Below are 22,115 nucleotides of genomic sequence, written 5' to 3' on the forward strand. Positions count from 1 at the left end.
TCCAAGCTGAATTTAATTGTCACGCTTCTGTAACTCACACTCAGCAGCAGATAAAAAATAAACATTATGAATAAATGAATACAGATAAATAATAATAAAGTAAATAAAGAAGAATCAGTTGGCGTTATCATTAATACATTACTAGAGTTGTCACGACCATTAGAGGATTTAATGCATAGTCCGTGTTTTACTAATGGACCATTGAACCTGGGATCCATTTATAGTGAAGGTAAAATAACAGTTCCAGTGTTCATTTTGGAATATTTATTTATTTTTATTTTTTCATCCACGAGACATAAAATTGCGAACAACCGTCAATCTGGGGTGGTCCAGGTTTGGTTTGCTTGGTTTGGTTAGGTTTGGCTTGATTTGGTTAGGTTTGGTTAGGTTAGGGTTGGGTTGGGTTGGGATGGGCGGGGTTGTTCGTTGGGTTTGGATGGGTTAGATTTAATTTGGTGTGGTTAGATTAGGCTGGGTGGGGTTGGGTTGGGTTAGTATAAGTTTTATGTGATTGAATTAGGTTAAAGTTAGAAGTATAACAGTTTCAGCCCATGAACGTTTGCTTATAGTTTACCCATGCAAACTCCAAACGATTTGTATTCATTTTACGAGAAATGTTTGTAGTGAAGGACTGTTGAACGCTGTATATATCTGATCCCTCCAGTTCGAAAATTCTTTTGAAGTAGAGTAAAATTGTCGGATCGTAGCAGAAGTGAAGCAAAAATTGTCATGTCTTCGAAGTAGTTACATCAGGAAGGGAAAGAAAGTATTTGACGGGCATTTTTGGGGTCGCCTCTTGTTATTAGATTTGTTTAGCCTGCATGCCGTATCATAGAGTGCAGTCAGCAGTATTATAGAGGCCAAACAGGTATCTTCATCATGCAGAGTAAGGACGAGAGTTCATCCAATTTTCGCCTTCTACTTATCACTTTCTTGGCTTGTATTCCTTGGGTGAGAGAGAATTCTTCTGTTTCCCAGGCCAGGAATGATTCTCCTTTATATGATGCGTCGGGGTTCTATAGCATACAAGGGGATAGAGAGATGTAATGTGCAGAGTAAATCACTTACGTGGAGGTGTTACGAAATATTCAGACCTCAGTGAGACGAGGACCTTAGCTCCTTCAGCATGTTGGGGTCTTTTGAGGGTATTTCTTGTTGCTCTCAGGCGATTTTTACTCAGATGATGAAAGCCTCATGGTAGAGAGAGAGAGAGAGAGAGAGAGAGTCCACTGGTTGCTGTCTATCATTAGGAGACATAAGGGAAAATTAACATCATTTGGGTGATGGGTTTCTGATAAGAGTAATTTAAAGACAGCAGATAAAAAATAATAAAATAAAATGTCCTTGGGCAAAAGAAGTTAATTGTTCGGTGGTTTAAATGTGGTGCTGAAATGGCCAATGTAGCTCTGAAATACGCGATCCTCCTCTTCCTCCTCCTCACCAGGTGCTCTTCAATATCAGCTGCTCGAAGATGAAGTCGGAAAGCCACTCAGGAAAGTGTGTGGCGGCGAAGAGAACGAAGTACATCTTGGTGTCCATGGGTTGGTAGCGGGCCTGGGGGTATCTCTGGGTTAGGGCTTCTGTGATCACTTCTATCACCTCACTCATGTCGGGGTTCTGGGGGAGAGAGGGGGAAGGTGAATGATGTATTAATGGATAGGTTATGCTGATCGAAGGAAAATGTGAGTGGAAAGATGACAGTTGCAGAAAGAACGTAGTGAAATAATAGAAGGAATTTTTTTTAAAAATAGCCTGGTAACTGCGGAAAGAGTTATAGTAAAAAAATGTAGTAGGAGAATGAAAGTGGTAACTAAAGAAACAATGTTAGGAAAATAAGAATAAATAAGAGATCGGAATAAGTCCTGGCGTCCATGGGTTGGTAGAGTGCATGGGGATATCTGTGGCTTAGAGTCTCAGGTGTCATGTCTATCACCTCACTCACGTCTGGGTTCTGAGGGAGGAAAGAAATGATGGAAAGAAAATATTAACAGCGAGGTAATGACAGTGGAAAAATTGGTGACAGTAGAAACAAAGCACCGAAGAAAAGTGATAGTGGAATATAGTAAAGGACTGATCACCTCTGACATTTTTCTCACACAGTGATTCTGGCGAGGAAAGAAAGAATTAAACAGATAATGGTACTGTACTTAAAAGAAAGTATTAAATGAAATGGAGAATTAATGAAGTGAAATTATGGCAGTAGTGGAAAACAAGGAGTAAAGGAGGCTAACCCAACCTTTCTTAGTCCCCCCAGAGCTGAATAAAATAGTAGCAAAAATAAAGAATAATCAAACTGAAGCGGTTAACAATTCAACTGTGGTGCTTTTATTTCCTATTATGGACTGGGAAATAATAGACATTGTTTTCTATCATAAATTCTAAAAAGACATTATGTAGTTTGTAGCGTAGATCATAATGAAGTACGCAAGACTTTAACAGTTACATTGTCGGAGTCTGAATTGATAGGGTGTGTCTTGGTAGATGGGAGATCGTGAAGCGATTACATTCACACCAATTCACCCAAGTGGTACAGTTCAAGGATTTAATTTTTCCCCCCCTTTTCTAAGTCGCACTTAATGATCACATCCCGTATAGCATCTACCGCAAGGCTGTTTAATTTTTTCTTTCTCAGAATTTCGTTTAGGCTAATTGTGAGCTGTTTATCACATGATCTGATTAGCTAGCATACCACGACTTACCCCCGAGCGTGTATTGAGGAACTGCTTCTGGAGTAGATCGTCATAGAACTCCTTCCCGTAGGCGTTCTTCACCTCCTCGTCCATCTCACTCCACATTTTCTTACCCAACCCACGGACGTACTCCTCGTTGAAGATCTTCGTGCCTGTAGACGACAGTGTAATGTTGTTGTGGTGTTATAAGGAATTGCTGGTGTGCATTTGGCTTCGTCCTTTAGCAGCCTCATCAACAAAGCTTACTGGCAGAAAAAAAAAATATTATGGTTATACATCCTTTTCATAGCACTTTTTCGTTATTAGCTCCATGTTCTACTGTTAATTTATCGTTACTACTCAGCATTCAAGATGGAGAGATGGTATTATTGGCCAAGATAGAGTAAGAAGGGTATACTTTAGGAAGTCGTTAAGAAACTGGAAATTACAGTACACATGTAAACGCACCCCCACGCCAACTACGTAAGCATGCTCACGTCACACTCACATCACCTGCACACTCACACACACTCTACCCAGGCATACGTTGCACGCGCGCGCGCGCGTGCGCCCGCGATATCTTGCAGTGAATGGATCTTGAATTTGTTTCTCCTTTCAAGATATTCTTGTTCTAAAAGGCATAGGGCTTTGGTTCATAATTCCGCGAGATAATTTTGAGGCGCTGAACCCTGGGGCTTACTTATAGTCAGTTGTATATTTTTAATTTCGAAAATAACTGAATCAGCCGTAATAGCTTTTCCTTCCTTTTTTTTTTTTTCTTTCTTTTACCTGTACTTTCTTGAGCATTATCGTTCCACTGAGACAGACAGACAAACACATGTACTCTCTCTCTCTCTCTCTCTCTCGAAAATGCTGTAATATGATTTTTTTTTTTTTTACTCACCTGCAGTAAAGTTTCCGGGTTCAATCAGTGACACTTTTACGTCGAAAGGTTTCATCTCGACCCTGTTGGTGTAGAGAGAAGGGTTACTATGTTATCTCTCTCTCTCTCTCTCTCTCTCTCTCTCTCTCTCTCTCTCTCTCAGGAATAGCGAAGCCTCATCACACACCACAACACACTGCACCACTCTGTCACATCACACCACATAAGTAACTCTCCCACACCACACAACACCACACCACACCTCACCACACACCACACCTCACCACACACCACACCACACCACACCACACCACCCCTCACCACATCAAGGGCTGTGTCTGATGGGGCCGGAAACTCTCTCATCAAGTAGGCTATTACTGTAACTGTGTCCTTTGTTTTCTTTGCCTTCAGCTTGCTTGTTATATATAATTCTTTAATTATAAGACGTCCTCCCTAAATTAAATATAATGGTTTGAAGATTGGAAGCTTTAAGCAGTAAAAGACATTTCTGGAACTTGAATCTAGCCGCTTTAAGTTTGTCCCTGCAACATTCAAACATCTTTATTCATCTCGGGAAAAACAGTTGGTACTGAAGTCTCTTGCAGAAAAGTGTTCCCTGAATTAAATAAAAATCATCTTGGGATTGCAAAGATATAATGAAAAACACGTCATGGTGTTGAAGGGGAGAAGCAAAAAGCTCCTATTTCATCTAACGTAGTGCTGCATTGATCATCCTGCTCTGACATATCCTACATGAAAGGCAGACCTGGCTAGTTGGATATTTTACAGTAGATACAGTAATGAGAAGTCTGTTTACCACTTACCTGAGGCAATCATTGAAGGCCTCTACACCGAACTTAGACACTTCATATACAGAGCCATAAGGGGAGGTGAGGCGCCCACGTGCACTGCCCATCGTCACCACGCGACCTGTAATATCACATCACATCATATCACAGCACATCACATCACACCTCATGGCATTACACACACGCACCGTCGTCACCACATCACGTCACATTACCTCACATCACATGAAATCTCTATCACAGTCACAGAATATCCGTCATAGATACAAACTCTTAATAATACGGCACTCAGTTGTTCAGTATATGGCGACGTGTTTACTCTTAACACTTTTTAATATCCCCAGCTGACCCTTTAGTTTCTGCTTACCCCCCAACTCAATGCAACCCATACCCAGCTCAGCCTAGTGCAACCCACACCCAACCCAATTCATACGCTTCATCCCACTCACCTGTGTTCCACCTGACCCAAGGAACCTACGAACTCATCCCGACCAGACCCTTTCCCAACCAATCCAAGCCGGTCCAATCCAACCCTGTCCACCTGGATCTGTTCCAACCTGACCTGACATGAACCAATTCTACCCGACCCGACCCAACCCAAACCGATCCGCTCTGACCTTACCCAACCCAACTCGACCTTCTCCGATCCAGCCAGACCTGCTCCAACCTAACTTGGCTCAACGTAACCCGACCCATCCTGCCTTCTGCTCTGACTCAACCCAGTCCGACACAACCCAGTCCGACCCGACCCAACCTAACTCTAACCGATTCAACCTGACCCAACCAGATCCGATCCAACCCAGCCTGGCTCGACACAGCCCTACCTGATTTAACCTTACTCAGCCTGACCCGACCCAGTCCTTCCTGATTCAACCTGACCCAACCAGATCCGACCCGACCAGACCCAACCCAGTCCTTCCCCTCCATTCCATTCCCAGTCTCCTCACCTTTAGCCTTACGGATGAGTGGTAGGAATGCCTTGGTGACAACGATGGTGCCAAAGAGGTTGACATCACACTCCTTCTTGTAGGTCTCCATGGACACCCACTCCACTGCACCGTATGAGCTGATGGCTGCATTGTTCACCACGCCCCACAGCGACCCTGGCAACATACACACATACAAATTAACCAGCGACTTAATAAACTTGCCAAACCGGTGTTGTTTAACGCATATTTGGCTTTCAGGTATTTATATTCCTACTCAGCAACAATCCCTTTTTCCCGTCACAACTCATCTTGCCTCATACCGCCCCTCCCCTTTGGTTGACGCCTTTCTTCCAACCACCTTTTTATCCTGCCTCCTCTTAAACAATCATGGAATATAATTTTGACATTTGCAGGTGGTGGCAGATTCATTAGAGAAAAGTTCTGAATTGGAGTTTCACTGAATCAGTTGTAGTTTTGTTGCAATGAACAGTTTAATCATTAACCCCTTCAGGCACTGAATGCTTCTTTTGCGTATAATTTTTATCTGCATGAAGGAAGAAATTTTCAGTGTTTGCTTCCTATCAGATCTAAATTTCCGTTTGTATTATCGCCACCTAAGTTCCGTCACCTCATCTGTTCTGAAAACGCATTTTGCATATTAGTGTCTTTAATCCAAAGCAGATGACACAGGTGACACTAATTTGTTGTCAGATAAAGCAATCAACTGTCATCTGTTGTAGAGTCACGAGACTGATTTTCAGTGTCCATGGAGCGAGAAACAGGAGTGGCGACGGGACTTTTGTTGTCAGGTTTACATTGTCATGTAACCTTCTCAACTAGGATTGTTGGTATAGACCGTATGTAAATCCTCAGCTAACCTTTGTAACTAATGAATTACAAGAATGATTAATCACAACTGTACAGTTGCACATCCTTGAACCAACCTTCCGACCTGAGAACATTCTTAACCGGATGAGTAGGACTGTTTACTGGGAGTGTATATTATTGCATAACAGGAACTTCCGAGCTGATTTGTTGGATTTGTTGACCGCAGATACATGTGAATTCTCTGCAAACCATCGTGACCAGTTGTAAATTCTCAGCCATTCATTATGATCGTATGTAAATTCTGAGCTAACCATTATGACCGTATGTAATTTCTGGTCTGACCATAATGACACTGTAAATTCTCAGCAAACCCACCATGATCGTACATAAATTCCCAGCCAACCCATCATGATCGTACGTAAATTCCCTGCACACCCATCATGCCTGGACCTAAACAGTGATCTAACCTTCAGAGCCGAGGACTTGCTTGACCTGTGTGAGCGCCTTGGTGATCTGGTCGGGTTTGGTGATGTCCATTTGTAGGACGTGGAGCCTGGAGGAGCCGCGGTCACGGAGACGCTTACCTCCATCACCATCAGCGTTGAGGCAGCAGGCAAACACACCTATACCCTGAAGAGAAATATTATGAGTAGGATGAGTTTCTGTCTATCTGTTTATATCCATCTGCCTCTGCCTGTTCTCTCTCACCATTACCACTCAGGCAGCAGGCAAAATCACCTACACCTTGCATAGAAATCTGTTTATTTCTTGAAGTTCTGAGTAGATTATTAGGTCCTAGTGTGGCTTGTTTACGCACACACAAAAACCACTGCGAATACCACCTGCATAACGTAGCTATTACGTCTCTCTCTTTCTTTCTCTCTCTCTCTCTCTCTCTCTCTCTCACCATAGCGTCCAAATGCAGAGCGAGGGCGTGGCCGAAGCCGGAGTCACACCCAGTAATCAGCACAGACTTGCCTTCCATATCAACCTGGGATGAAAGGTTATTTAGCATTCAGAGTAATTAGGCTCCTTCTCCACCCAGGTTATCTTTGGCAACATGTACAGTCAATTGCAAATGTCCGTTCGCCTCCCGTATCTCACATTGTTGATTTACGGATGCCTGAAGGAGCCGTAGTAGTCAAAGATGCGTATTATCACCCACAGATGAATTATATTAAGCGTCTCAGTTCGCTACGTTACAGTCAAGCGTATAGAAACAGGAAAACTGACTAGACTTTAGTAGATGACTGTACAGGTGCATGATACAGAGACTGCCGTAGCCCACACACGCGAGTACTGTGTCATTTCTTGCTGGCGGGTTACAGTGAGGAGAGTGTGGGAGTATGTGGCAGGTGCTGTACGTGTGGGTGTAAGAGCTACGCTCTCCCTTTCCTCCGTCTGCAATTTGTCAGCCAGAAATGACCCAGGTTTTCTGTGTATGGTCTTGGACACTATCTGATTCATTTCCTCACACTTTTTCATCATCATCATCATCATCATTCCGTATCGACTAAATCCACTTACCATTAGAGTGCCAAGGAAGAGGTAGACACCGGCAGACAGTGTCCAGAGGGTGATAAATGTGGAGAAGAAGGAGAGGATGCCCAAGAGGTTGAGTATAGCAGCTGCCGCCACACTCACAGCCCCGCATAACAGCACCCGACTCATCTTGTTCACAGTCAGCATCATCTTGAATTTTTTGTATCACCCTGTAACACATCATCATCATCATCATCATCATCATCGTACCCCAGTTTTCCACTTTCGACTATAATTTTTCACGATTGTACAGAAGTGACTGGTCTTGGATGAAAGAAATATTCGTAGGTGAACCATTAGCAAAGGCAGGGTTATTCCACATTAATTTTGAAGCCTCTGATACCTAGAAATTCCTTCGGTTGGACAAATTCCTTTAGCTCTAAAACATAATCGTCATATTTGTCCGAGTACGAACGTGTAACTGTATTATTGAGTAAACACACACACACACACACACACACACACACACACACACAACATAAACTCTTAGGGCCTTATACAGCTGTCATGAATGTCTCGCCACTTTATCGGTAAATTATCTTCAGACAAAAACTGAGAAGATAGTTTTTTCGATGACTTAAGGGTTAGGGCTCACAGAATAACCGAATTGTACTGTTTTTATTTTAAGGAAGACTTGTTTGCAGTAAGGAAAGACTCGCCGGATACTTAGCAATTTACTTTTCGTTTCTCTCCTGCAGGGGGGAATCTGAAATATTCTTGTCTATCTTGCATTGGAATCTATCCTTGCTTTGTCCTTCATGCAAAAACAGTCGTAGTTAAGGCAGGCAATTAATCGTAACTTTGACTGTGCACGTCCGGTGTCGTATCGCTGTTAACAGCTTCGGTACGGATAGCGCCATGAGAACATAACTCATCATTAGTTGAAGGATTGAGTGTATTGTTAAGTGTTTCTTAGGGAGCCGTTGATAAATGCATCTATGTCTATCTGTGTGTGTGTGTGTATATATGTGTGTGTGTGTGTGTGTGTGTGTGTGTGTGTGTGTCACACAGGAACTCACGACACATGTCATCCAGCAAGGGTTGAATATAATCTCATGCAGATGTCATTTTCAGAGCAGCACATCTCGTTTGTCCACATGGCAACAGGTTTGAGAATGGCCAGAAGATTAAGGAAATGAGAAGTGTTCAGTGATATGGCCTTGTCCTTTTTTCGTGCCCATGCATCCCTCTAGCCATACAGTCATTCATACTCTTAGTACGATAACGACCTAATTTGATTCTTTCTCGCAGTGACGGGGTTAGCGACAGCCATCATCAACACTTAGTTACAGTGGCGTTTGTTTCATTGCGGTCCGTTACCACCAGACATTGTTTCTTTCGTAGTGACAAGTAATAAATATTTCAAGTTAGGAACAGTTTACTTTGATTCTTTCCATACGATAACGTCTGTTTTATTTTAGTCTTTCAACACACAAAGATTCTTGTCAAATGCAGGGACGACCTTTCCCAGTGAAGAGGTTCAGTGCAAATTTCACTTACGTAGAAGGTGTTAAGCTGGTGATGCGGTGTGGAAGTGGAGTCAAGTAGTGTGGAGTGGAGTGGTGTGGAGTGCAAGTCGTAGGCGAGGTTGGAACACACACACTGCCGCGGTGGTAACTTCAAGCCGTTTTGACCTTGACGTGGATCACAGAAAATGGCTTTGGTGAGGCGAGGCTGATCTAGAGGACGTTGTGCATATACAGTACTTCTAACACTTACGGTAAAATTCATGTACTGTTTGTTTTTCTGCTGTATTTACTTTTTTTTAATGTAGTATCGTATTTCCGTACTGTGTATTTTTAATCATAAATTTTGCCCCATCAGTGCATCACTATCCCTTTGCCCTAGTATACCCTTCCTGCTTAGCCTTCTCCGTGCTTGTACTGAGTAGTAAAGAATCTAAATAAAAAAGTAAATTAATCGTGTTCCAGAGTGTTCGGACACATACTAAATGACAAATATTCTCATCATTTGTATTTTTACGTTCCTTGGTTTCATACTTTGAATCGCACTATACTCGTTGTACTTAAACTTGTCCTAAAATTTCTCTCTCTCTCCATCTTGAATGCTTAAGTATCACACGAGATAACATTGCGTTAGTTACAAAGAAGTGTTATAGAAAGGACTGTGCCGTAGCATTGTCCTCGTCTGCCATAGAGCTTGTTGAAAGAGCTGCAAAAGGACGAAAATCTAGGCCAGGTTAAGGTAAAAGAACTATAGTTTCGGTATCAATAAAGTACCGTGATTAGGCTGAGGTGTACGTGAAGGTTTGGTGTTAGGCAATTAATTCGAGACGAGTGTGTGAACGTGACCAGATAGGCAATGTAGTCTGATAGAGATGGTGTACCGTGGATTTGGTACACCTAGATTGAACCACTCCTCGCAACTTGAGTGATGAAACTGGCTGGTGGGCCACTTTTTTTCTTAATCCCTTCAAACGATGACTTTTTTTTTTTTTTTTTGGCTTTAATTTTATCAGTGCTATCTCGAAAAGATTTTATTCTCCATGAAGACCTCAGCAGTTCCAAAAATCTCCACCAAACTCAGTATTGTGATCACGAGACAGCAAGAGCCAAGTAGAAGTTATGCCATCGGACTGAAAGGGTTGATGCGTCAGACTTTGGGCATAGATTTGGCAGTCTGTTCCCTGAAGCTTGGCAGTCTCTCCTGCACACCCCACATCCTTGCATATCACCACTTCATCGCTAATACCCACTCTTCGTACTGAATGCACGCTAGGGGTGCCTGGTTAGGTTAATCCCTCTGTTGTGGCGTCTGCGTTGCAATAAGGTTAAGTCAGATCTGGTTATATTAGGTTAAGTTAGTTTATGCCCCAGTTTGTAAGGTCTGGGTAAGTTAGGTTAGCTTAGGTTAGTTCATCTTCTTGAATGTTAGGTTTGGTTAGATTAGATTAGGTTCCCTTCATCTTTTACGGTATCTGTATTGGATTTAGGTTAGGTCAGGCTTGCTTACAGTATGTTAGGTTATCTTCCACAGAAATGGCATATAAATTAAGATGACACATGTAGACCTGGTTGGGTTAAGTCAGGTTTTCTGCTCCTGTTATGGCATTTGTGTTTATATTAGGTTTTGCAGATTTGGTTGAATTAAGTTAGTTTTTGTTGCCTACTGTTACAATCAGTTTAGGTTAGTAGCTGATCATTACACAGGAATCAGACAATCCAGTGTTAAGAGTAATCATTCAAGTGAGTTATGGCAAATTTAGATGCCCTAATACATTTACTGTGGACTGGACTCCTTTATTAAGACTTAACTCCTGCTACATGCTGCCGATTTTATTTATTTTAGTGATTTTTTTTTTTTTTTTTTGTGAAGTGGTTAATGATGGCAATAGTCAGTTTCGAAAAAGAATCTCCTGGACTGATTTTTTTTTTTTTTTTCCCCAACACTCTTAGACTCCTATAACTCTCCAAGCTGAATTTAATTGTCACGCTTCTGTAACTCACACTCAGCAGCAGATAAAAAATAAACATTATGAATAAATGAATACAGATAAATAATAATAAAGTAAATAAAGAAGAAGCAGTTGGCGTTATCATTAATACATTACTACTGTAGAGTTGTCGCGACCATTAGAGAATTTAATGCATAGGCCGTGTTTTACTAATGGAACATTGAACCAGGGATTCATTTATAGTGAAGGTAAAATAACAGTTCCAGTGTTCATTTTGGAATATTTAATTTTTTTTTTTTTTTCATCCACGAGACAAAATTGCGAACAACTGTCAATCTGGGGTGGTCCAGGTTAGGTTTGCTTTGTTTGGTTAGGTTTGGCTTGATTTGGTTAGGTTTGGTTAGGTTAGGGTTGGGATGGGTTGGGATGGGCGGGGTTGTTCGTTGGGTTTGGATCGGTTAGATTTGATTTGGTCTGGTTAGGTTAGGCTGGGTGGGGTTGGGTTAGGTTGAGTTGGGTTAGTATAAGTTTTATGTGATTGAATTTGGTTAAAGTTAGAAGTATAACAGTTTCAGCCCATGAATTTTTGCTTATAGTTTACCCATGCAAACTCCAAACGATTTGTATTCATTTTACGAGAGATGTTTGTAGTGAAGGACTGTTGAACGCTGTATATATCTGATCCCTCCAGTTCGAAAATTCTTTTGAAGTAGAGTAAAATTATCGGATCGTAGCAGAAGTGAAGCAAAAATTGTCATGTCTTCGAAGTAGTTACATCAGGAAGGGAAAGAAAGTATTTGACGGACATTTTTGGGGTCGCCTCTTGTTATTAGGTTTGGTTAGCCTGCATGCCGTATCATAGAGTGCAGTCAGCAGTATTATAGAGTCCAAATAGGTATCTTCATCATGCAGAGTAAGGACGAGAGTTCATCCAATTTTCGCCTTCTACTTGTCACTTTCTTGGCTTGTATTCCTTGGGTGAGAGAGAATTCTTGTGTTTCCCAGGCCAGGAATGATTCTCCTTTATATGATGCGTCGGGGTTCAATAGCATACAAGGGGATAGAGAGATGTAATGTGCAGAGTAAATCACTTAGGCGGAGGTGTTACGAAATATTCAGACCTCAGTGAGACGAGGCCCTTAGCCCTTTCAGCATGTTGAGGTCTTTTGAGGGTATTTCTTGTTGCTGTCAGGCGATTTTTACTGTGATGACAAAAGCCTCTTGGTGAGAGAGAGAGAGAGAGAGAGAGAGAGAGAGAGAGAGTCCACTGGTTGCTGTCTATCATTAGGAGGCATAAGGGAAAAGCGACATCATTTGGGTGATGGATTTCTGATAAGAGTAATTAAAAGACAGCAGATAAAAAATAATAAAATAAAATGTTCTTGGGGAAATTGTTAAGTGGTTTAAATGTGGTGCTGAAATGGCCAATGTAGCTCTGAAATACGCGATCCTCCTCTTCCTCCTCACCAGGTGCTCTTCAGTATCAGCTGCTCGAAGATGAAGTCGGAAAGCCACTCAGGAAAGTGTGTGGCGGCGAAGAGAATGAAGTACATCTTGGCGTCCATGGGTTGGTAGCGGGCCTGGGGGTATCTCTGGGTTAGGGCTTCTGTGATCACGTCTATCACCTCACTCATGTCGGGGTTCTGGGGGAGAGAGGGGGAAGGTGAATGATGTATTAATGGATAGGTTATGCTGATCGAAGGAAAATGTGAGTGGAAAGATGACAGTTGTAGAAAGAACGTAGTGAAATAATAGAAGGAATTTTTTTTAAAAATAGCCTGGTAACAGTGGAAAGAGTAATAGTAAAAAGATGTAGTAAGAGGATGAAAGTGGTAACTAAAGAAACAATGTTAGGAAAATAAGAATAAATAAGAGATCGGAATAAGTCCTGGCGTCCATGGGTTTGTGGAGCGCATGGTGATATCTGTGGCTTAGAGTCTCAGGTGTCATGTCTATCACCTCACTCACGTCTGGGTTCTGAGGGAGGAAAGAAATGATGGAAAGAAAATTTTAATCGCGAGGTAATGATAGTGGAAAAAATTGTGACAGTAGAAACAAAGCACCGAAGAAAAGTGATAGTGGAATATAGTAAAGGACTAATCACATCTGACATTTTTCTCACACAGTGATTCTGGCGAGGAAAGAAAGAATTAAACTGATAATGGTACTGTACTTAAAAGAAAGTATTAAATGAAAAGGAGAATTAATGGAGTGAAATTATGGCAGTAGTGGAAAACAAGGAGTAAAGGAGGCTAACCCAACCTTTCTTAGTCCCCCCAGAGCTGAATAAAATAGTAGCAAAAATAAAGAATAATCAAACTGAAGCGGTTAACAATTCAACTGTGGTGCTTTTATTTCCTATTGTGGACTGGGAAATAAGAGACATTGTTTTCTCTCATAAATTCTAAAAAGACATTATGTAGTTTGTAGCGTAGATCATAATGAAGTACGCAAGACTTTAACAGTTACATTGTCGGAGTCTGAATTGATAGGGTGTGTCTTGGTAGATGGGAGATCGTGAAGCGATTACATTCACACCAATTCACCCAAGTGGTACAGTTCCAGGACTTAATTTTTCCCCCCCTTTTCTAAGTCGCACTTAATGATCACATCCCGTATAGCATCTACCGCAAGGCTGTTTAATTTTTTCTTTCTCAGAATTTCGTTTAGGCTAATTGTGAGCTGTTTATCACATGATCTGATAAGCTGGCATACCACGACTTACCCCCGAGCGTGTATTGAGGAACTGCTTCTGGAGTAGATCGTCATAGAACTCCTTCCCGTAGGCGTTCTTCACCTCCTCGTCCATCTCACTCCACATCTTCTTACCCCACCCACGGACGTACTCCTCGTTGAAGATCTTTGTGCCTGTAGACAACAATTTAATGTTGTTGTGGTGTTATAAGGAATTGCTGATGTACATTTAGCTTCCTCCTTCTTAAGCATCTGAGTTTGACTTAGCTGGGTAATTATAAACTGGATTTTCGTCCTTTAGCAGCCTCATCAACAAAGCTCAGTGGCAGAAAAAATAAATATTATGGCTATACATCCTTTTCATAGCACTTTTTCGTTATTAGCACCATGTGTTAAATTATCTTTACACCTCAGCATTCAAGATGGGGAGATGGCAATATTGGGCCAAATTAGAGCAAAAAGGGTATACTTTAGGAAGTCGTTAAGAAACTCGAAATAACACATGTAAACGCACCCCCACGCCAACTACATAAGCATGCTCACGTCACACTTGCGTCACCTGCACACACACACACACACTCCACCTTCTCATATGTTCCGCGCGCGCGCGCACACGCACACGCGCACACACACACACACACACACACACACACACACACACACACACACACACACACACACACACACACACACACACACACACGATCTTGCAGAAATGGATCTTGAATTTGTCTCACTTTTCAAGATAATCATGTTTTAAAAGGCATAGGACTTTAGTTCATACTTCCGCGAGATAAGTTTGAGGCGCTGAACCCAGGGGCCTTCTTACAGTCAGTTGTATATTTTTAATTTCGAAAATAGCTGAATCAGTCTTAATAGCTTTTCTTTCCTTTTTTTTTTTTTTTTACTTGTACTTTCATGAGCATTATCGTTCCCCTGAGACAGACAGACACAAATGTACACTCTCTCTCTCTCTCTCTCTCTCTCTCTCTCTCTCTCTCTCTCTCTCTCTCTCAGAAAATGCTGTAATATGATTTTTTTTTCTTTACTCACCTGCAGTAAAGTTTCCGGGTTCAATCAGTGACACTTTTACGTCGAAAGGTTTCATCTCGACCCTGTTGGTGCAGAGAGAAGGGTTAATTCTCTCTCTCTCTCTCTCTCTCTCTCTCTCTCAGGTATAGCGAAGCCTCATCACACACACAACATACTGCACCACTCTCTCACGTCACGCCACATATGTAACTCTCCCACACCACACCACACCACACCAGATCAAGGGCTGTGTCTGATGGGGCTGGAAACTCTTTCATTAAGTACGCTAATTCTGTAACTGTGTGCCTTCAGGTTGATTATTATATGTATATTTGTTTAATTATAAGACGTCCTCCCTAAATTAAATATAATGGTGTGAAGGTTGGAAGATTTAAGCAATAAAAAAGACATTTCTGGAACTTGAATCTGAGGCTGCCTTGTTTTAAGTTTATCCCTGCAACATTCTGACATCTTTCTTCAGTTTGGGAAAAACAATTTTTTCTGAAGTCTCTTGCAGAATAGTGTTCCTTGAATTAAATAAAAAATCATCTTCATATTCCAAAGATATAATGAAAAACACGTCATGGTGTTGAAGGGGAGAAGCAAAAAGCTCCCTATTTCATCTAAAGTAGTGCTGCATTGATCATCCTGCTCTGACATATCCTACATGAAAGGAAGACCTGGCTAGTTGGATATTTTACAGTAGATACAGTAATGAGAAGTCTGTTTACCACTTACCTGAGGCAATCATTGAAGGCCTCTAGACAGAACTTGGGCACTTCATATACAGAGCCATAAGGGGAGGTGAGGCGCCCACGTACACTGCCCATCGTCACCACGCGACCTGTAATATCACATCACATCATATCACAGCACATCACATCACACCTCATGGCATTACACACATGCACCGTCGTCACCACATCACGTCACATTACCTCACATCACGTGAAATCTGTCACAGTCACAGAATATCCGTCATAGATACAAACTCCTAATAATACAGCACTCAGTTGTTCAGTATATGGCGACGTGTTTACTCTTAACACTTTTTGATATCCCCAGCTGACCCTTTAGTTTCTCCTTACCCCTCCAACTCAATGCAACCCATACCCAACTAAGCCCAGTGCAACTCACACCCAACCCAATTCATACGCTTCATCCCACTCACCTGTGTTCCACCTGACCCAAGGAACCTACGAACTCATCCCGATCCGACCCTGTCCCAACCGATCCAACCCTGTCCACCTGGATCTGTTCCAACCTGACCCGACATGAACCAATTCTACCCAACCCGACCCAACCCAAACCGATCCGCTCTGACCTTACCCAACCCAACTCGACCTTCTCCGATCCAGCCTGACCTGCTCCAACCTAAATTGGCTCAACGTAACCCAACCCATCCTGCCTTCTGCTCTGACCCAACCCAGTCCGACCCGACCCAGCCTAACTCTAACCGATTCAACCTGACCCGACCAGACCCAACCCAGTCCTTCCCCTCCATTCCATTCCCAGCCTCGCTCACCTTTGGCCTGACGGATGAGTGGTAGGAATGCCTTGGTGACAGCAATGGTACCAAAGAGGTTGACGTCACACACTTTCTTGTAGTACTCCAAGGACACCCACTCCACTGCACCGTATGGGTTGATGGCTGCATTGTTCACCACGCCCCACAGCGACCCTGGCAACATAGACAGATACAGATTAACGAGCGACTTGCCAGGCCGGTTTTCTTTAACGCACATTTGGCTTTCAGGTATTTATGTTCGTACTCAGCAACGATCCATTTTTCCTCTGACAACTCACCCTGCCTCATACCGCCCCGCCTTTTGGTTGACGCTTTTCTTCCAACCACCTCATTATCCTACCTCTTCTTAAATAATCAAGGAATATGATTTTGACATGACATTTGCAGGTGGTGGCAGATTCATTAGAGAAAAGTTCTGAAGTGGAGGATCGCTGAATCAGTTGTAGTTTTGCTGCAAGGAACAGTTTGATCATTAACCCCTTCAGGCACTGAATGCTTCTTTGCGTATAATTTTTATCTTCATGAAGAAAGAGATTTTCAATGCTTGCACTCTCAGATCTAAATTTCCATTTGTATTATCATCACCTAAGTTCTGTCACCTCGTCTGCTTTTCTGAAAACGCAGTTTGCAAATTAGTGTCTTTAATCCAAAGCAAATGACACAGATGACACTGATCTGCTGTCAAATATAGCAATCAAATGTCAGCTGCTGTAGAGTCACGAGACTGATTTTCAGTATTCACGGAGTGAGAAACTGGAGTGGCGACGGGACTTTTGTTTTCAGGTTTACATTAATGGTCATGTAACCTTCCCAACTAGGATTGTTGGTCTAGACCGTAAAACCTTTCAGACAAAAGAATTACAAGAATTATTGATCATAACTGCACCATTTTTCATCCTGGAACTAACCTACCGACCTGAGGACTTTCTTAACCGGGTGAGTAGGACTGTTTACTGGGAGTGTATATAAATGCTTAACAGGAACTTCCGAACTGATTTGTAGGATTTGTTGACCGCAGATACATGAGAATTCTCTGCAAACCATCGTGACCAGTTGTAAATTCTCAGCTATTCATTATGATCATATGTAAATTCTGAGCTAACCATTATGACCGTATGTAAATTCTGGTCTGACCATAATAACACTGTAAATTCTCAGCAAACCCACCATGATCGTACATAAATTCCCAGCCAACCCATCATGATCGTACGTAAATTCCCTGCAAACCCATCATGTCAGGACATAAACAGTGATCTAACCTTCTGAGCCGAGGACTTGCTTGACCTGTGTGAGCGCCTTGGTGATCTGGTCGGGTTTGGTGATGTCCATTTGTAGGACGTGGAGCCTGGAGGAGCCGCGGTCACGGAGACGCTTACCTCCATCACCATCAGCGTTGAGGCAGCAGGCAAACACACCTATACCCTGAGGAGAAATATTATGAGTAGGATGAGTTTCTGTCTATCTGTTTATATCCATCTGCCTCTGCCTGTTCTCTCTCTCACCATTACCACTCAGACAACAGGCAAAATCACCTACACCTTGCATAGAAATCTGTTTATTTCTTAAAGTACTGAGTAGATAATTATGTCCTAGTGTGGCTTGTTTACGCACACATAAAAACCACTGCGAATACCACCTGCATAACGTAGCTATTACGTCTCTCTCTCTCTCTCTCTCTATGTCTCACCATAGCGTCCAAATGCAGAGCGAGGGCGTGGCCGAAGCCGGAGTCACACCCAGTAATCAGCACAGACTTGCCGCCCAGTTCAACCTGAAAAGTACGGTTATTTAGCATTCAGAGTAATTAGGCTCCTTCTTCACCCAGGTTATCTTTGGCAACATGTACAGTCAATTGCAATTGTCCGTTCGCCTCCCGTATCTCACATTGTTGATTTACAGATGCCTGAAGGAGCCGTAGTAGTCAAAGATGCGTATTATCACCCACAGATGAATTATATTAAGCGTCTCAGTTCGCTACGTTACAGTCAAGCGTATAGAAACAGGAAAACTGACTAGACTTTAGTAGATGACTGTACAGGTGCATGATACAGAGACTGCCGTAGCCCACACACGCGAGTACTGTGTCATTTCTTGCTGGCGGGTTACAGTGAGGAGAGTGTGGGAGTATGTGGCAGGTGCTGTACGTGTGGGTGTAAGAGCTACGCTCTCTCTTTCCTCCGTCTGTAATATGTCAGCCAGAAATGACCCAGGTTCTCTGTGTATGGTCTTGGACAGTGTCTGATTCATTTCCTCACACTTTTTCATCATCATCATCATCATCATTATCATCATCATCATCATCAATCTCATCATCATCATTATCATCATCATCATTCCGTATCGACTAAATCCGCTTACCATAAGAGTGCCAAGGAAGAGGTAGACACCGGCAGACAGTGTCCAGAGGGTGATGAATGTGGAGAAGAAGGAGAGGATGCCCAAGAGGTTGAGTATAGCTGCTGCCGCCACACTCACAGCCCCGCACAACAGCACCCGACTCATCTTGTTCACAGTCAGCATCATCTTGAATTTTTTGTATCACCCTGTAACACATCATCATCATCATCATCATCATCATCATCATCATCACCATCATCATCACCATCATCATCATCATCATCATCGTACCCCAGTTTTCCACTTTTGACTAGAATTTTTCACGATTGTACAGAAGTGACTGGTCATGGATGAAAGAAATATTCGTAGGTGAACCATTAGCAAAGGCAGGGTTATTCCACATTAATTTTGAAGCCTCTGATACCTAGAATTTCCTTCGGTTGGACAAATTCCTTTAGCTCTAAAACATAATCGTCATATTTGTCCGAGTACAAACGTGTAACTGTATTATTGAGTAAACACACACACACACACACACACACACACACACACACACACAACATAGACTCTTCGGGCCTTATAAACAGCTATCATGAATGTCTCGCCACTTTATCGGTAAATTATCTTCAGACAAAAACTGAGAAGATAGATTTTTCGGTGACTTAAGGGTTAGGGCTCACAGAATAACCGAATTGTACTGTTTTTATTTTAAGGAAGAGTTGTTTGCAGTAAGGAAAGACACGCAAGATAGTCAGCAATTTACTTTTCGTTTCTCTCCTGCAGGGGGGAATCTGAAATATTCTTATCTATCTTGCATTGGAATCTATCCTTGCTTTGTCCTTCGTGCAAAAACAGTCGTAGTTAAGGCAGGGAATTAATCGTAACTTTGACTGTGCACGTCCGGTGTCGTATCACTGTTATCAGCTTCGGCACAGATAGCGCCATGAGAACATAACTCATCATTAGTTGAAGGATTGAGTGTATTGTTAAGTGTTTCTTAGGGAGCCGTTGATAAACGCATCTATGTCTATCTGTGTGTATATATATATATATATATATATATATATATATATATATATATATATATATATATATATATATATATATATGTGTGTGTGTGTGTGTGTGTGTCACACAGGAACTCACGACACATGTCATCCAGCAAGGGTTGAATATAATCTCATGCAGATGTCATTTTCAGAGCAGCACATCTTGTTTGTCCACATGGCAACAGGTTTGAGAATGGCCAGAAGATTAAGGAAATGAGAAGTGTTCAGTGATATGGCCTTGTCCTTTTTTCGTGCCTGTGCATCCCTCTAGCCATACAGTCATTAATACTCTTAGTACCATAACGACCTAATTTGATTCTTTCTCGCAGTGACAGGGTTAGCAACAGCCTTCATCAACACTTAGTTACAATGGCGTTTGTTTCATTGCGGTCCGTTACCACCAGACATTATTTCTTTCGTAGTGACAAGTAATAAATATTTCAAGTTAGGAACAGTTTACTTTGAGCCTTTCCGTACGATAACGTCTGTTTTATTTCAGTCTTTCAACACACAAAGATTCTTGTCAAATGCAGGGACGACCTTTTCCAGTGAAGAGGTTCAGTGCAAATTTCACTTACGTAGAAGGTGTTAAGCTGGTGATGCGGTGTGGAAGTGGAGTCAAGTAGTGTGGAGTGGAGTGGTGTAGAGTGCAAGTCGTAGGCGAGGTTGGAACACACATACTGCCGTGGTGGTAAGTTCAAGCCGTTTTGACCTTGACGTGGATCACAGAAAATGGCTTTGGTGAGGCGAGGCTGATCTAGAGGACGTTGTGCATGTGCAGTACTGCTAACACTTACAGTAAAATTCATGTACTGTTTGTTTTTCTGCTGTATTTCTTTACCTTTTTTTATGTAGTATTGTATTTCCGTACTGGGTTTGTAATTCTACTCATAAATTTTGTCCCATCATTGCATCACTCTCCCTTTGCCCTAGTGTACCCTTCCTTCTTAGCCTTCACAGACAGCGTTCCCCAGTGCTTGTACTGAGTGGATAATAAAGTAAATAAATCGTGTTCCAGAGTGTTCGGACACATGCTAAATGACAAATATTCTCATCGTCTTTATTTTTACGTCCCTAGGTTTCATACTTTGAATCGCACTATACTCGTTTTACTTAAACTTGTCCTAAAATTTGTCTCTCTCTCCATCTTGAATGCTTAAGTATCACACGAGATAACATTGCGTTAGTTACAAAGAAGTGCTATGGAAAGGACTGTGCCCTTGCACTGTCCTCGTCTGCCATAGAGCTTGTTGAAAGAGCTGCAAAAGGACGAAAATCTAGGCCAGGTTAAGGTAAAAGAACTATAGTATCGGTATCAATAAAGTACCGTGATTAGGCTGAGGTGTACGTAAAGGTTTGGTGTTAGGCAGTAAATTCGAGACGAGTGTGTGAACGTGACCAGATAGGCAAGGTAATGTAGTCTGATAGAGATGGTGTACAGTGGATTTGGTACACCTAGATTGAACCACTCCTCGCCACTTGAGTGATGAAACCGGCTGGTGGGCCACTTTTTTTTCTTAACTCCTTCAAACGATGACTTCTTTTTTTTTTTTTTTTTTGCTTTAATTTTATCAGTGTTATCTCGAAAAGATTTTATTCTACATGAAGACCTCAGCAGTTCTAAATATCTCCACGAAACTCAGTATTGTGATCACGAGACAGCAAGAGCCAAGTAGAAGTTATGCCATCGGATTGAAAGGGTTGATGCGTCAGACTTTGGGCATAGATTTGGCAGTCTGTTCCCTGAAGCTTGGCAGTCTCTCCTGCACACCCCACATCCTTATATATCACCACGTCATCGCTAATACCCACTCTTCGTACTGAATGCACGCTAGTGGTGCCTGGTTAGGTTAATCCCTCTGTTGTGGCGTCTGCGTTGCAATAAGGTTAAGTCAGATCTAGTTATATTAGGTTAAGTTAGTTTATGCCCCAGTTTGTAAGGTCTGGTTAAGTTAGGTTAGCTTAGGTTAGTTCATCTCCTTGAATGTTAGGTTTGGTTAGATTAGATTAGGTTCCCTTCTTCTTTTACGGTATCTGTATTGGATTTAGGTTAGGTCAGGCTTGCTTATGTTAGGATATCTTCCACAGAAATGGCATATAAATTAAGATGACACATGTAGACCTGGTTGGGTTAGGTCAGGTTTTCTGCTCCTGTTATGGCATTTGTGTTTATATTAGGTTTTGCTGGTTTGGTTGAATTAGGTTAGTTTTTGTAGCCTACTGTTACAATCAGTTTAGGTTAGTAGCTGATCATTACACAGGAATCAGACAATCCAGTGTTAAGAGTAATCATTCAAGTGAGTTGTGCTGTATGAAAAACCTATGAGGAAGTAAGAATCCTAGAACCAAGAGTAATTTGCGGCACTGATGGGACATGTATTCATCAATGCACCGAAAGGG

At 42.0% G+C, this 22,115-nt stretch overlaps 2 protein-coding genes across 2 annotated transcripts; both read right to left on the bottom strand.

The window, feature by feature from the left end:
* Window positions 1-1,335: 1,335 nt before the first annotated feature.
* LOC145413152 (D-beta-hydroxybutyrate dehydrogenase, mitochondrial-like) lies at window positions 1,336-7,810 on the bottom strand. Its single transcript, XM_080282877.1, has 8 exons — window positions 7,646-7,810; window positions 7,026-7,109; window positions 6,586-6,748; window positions 5,309-5,464; window positions 4,377-4,482; window positions 3,574-3,635; window positions 2,700-2,842; window positions 1,336-1,617 (listed from the first exon to the last, which is right to left on the bottom strand). The coding sequence occupies exons 1-8, from the start codon at window positions 7,808-7,810 to the stop codon at window positions 1,438-1,440; spliced, it is 1,059 nt and encodes a 352-aa protein (XP_080139003.1). The 3' UTR covers window positions 1,336-1,437.
* Window positions 7,811-12,533: 4,723 nt separating this feature from the next.
* LOC145413153 (D-beta-hydroxybutyrate dehydrogenase, mitochondrial-like) lies at window positions 12,534-18,852 on the bottom strand. Its single transcript, XM_080282879.1, has 8 exons — window positions 18,688-18,852; window positions 18,017-18,100; window positions 17,589-17,751; window positions 16,327-16,482; window positions 15,540-15,645; window positions 14,823-14,884; window positions 13,801-13,943; window positions 12,534-12,718 (listed from the first exon to the last, which is right to left on the bottom strand). The coding sequence occupies exons 1-8, from the start codon at window positions 18,850-18,852 to the stop codon at window positions 12,539-12,541; spliced, it is 1,059 nt and encodes a 352-aa protein (XP_080139005.1). The 3' UTR covers window positions 12,534-12,538.
* Between the last annotated feature and the right edge of the window lie 3,263 nt (window positions 18,853-22,115).

The sequence above is a fragment of the Coenobita brevimanus genome, chromosome 95, assembly GCF_032717465.1.
Source record: "Coenobita brevimanus isolate Jiangsu-jjx chromosome 95, ASM3271746v2, whole genome shotgun sequence".
Taxonomy (NCBI): domain Eukaryota; kingdom Metazoa; phylum Arthropoda; class Malacostraca; order Decapoda; family Coenobitidae; genus Coenobita; species Coenobita brevimanus.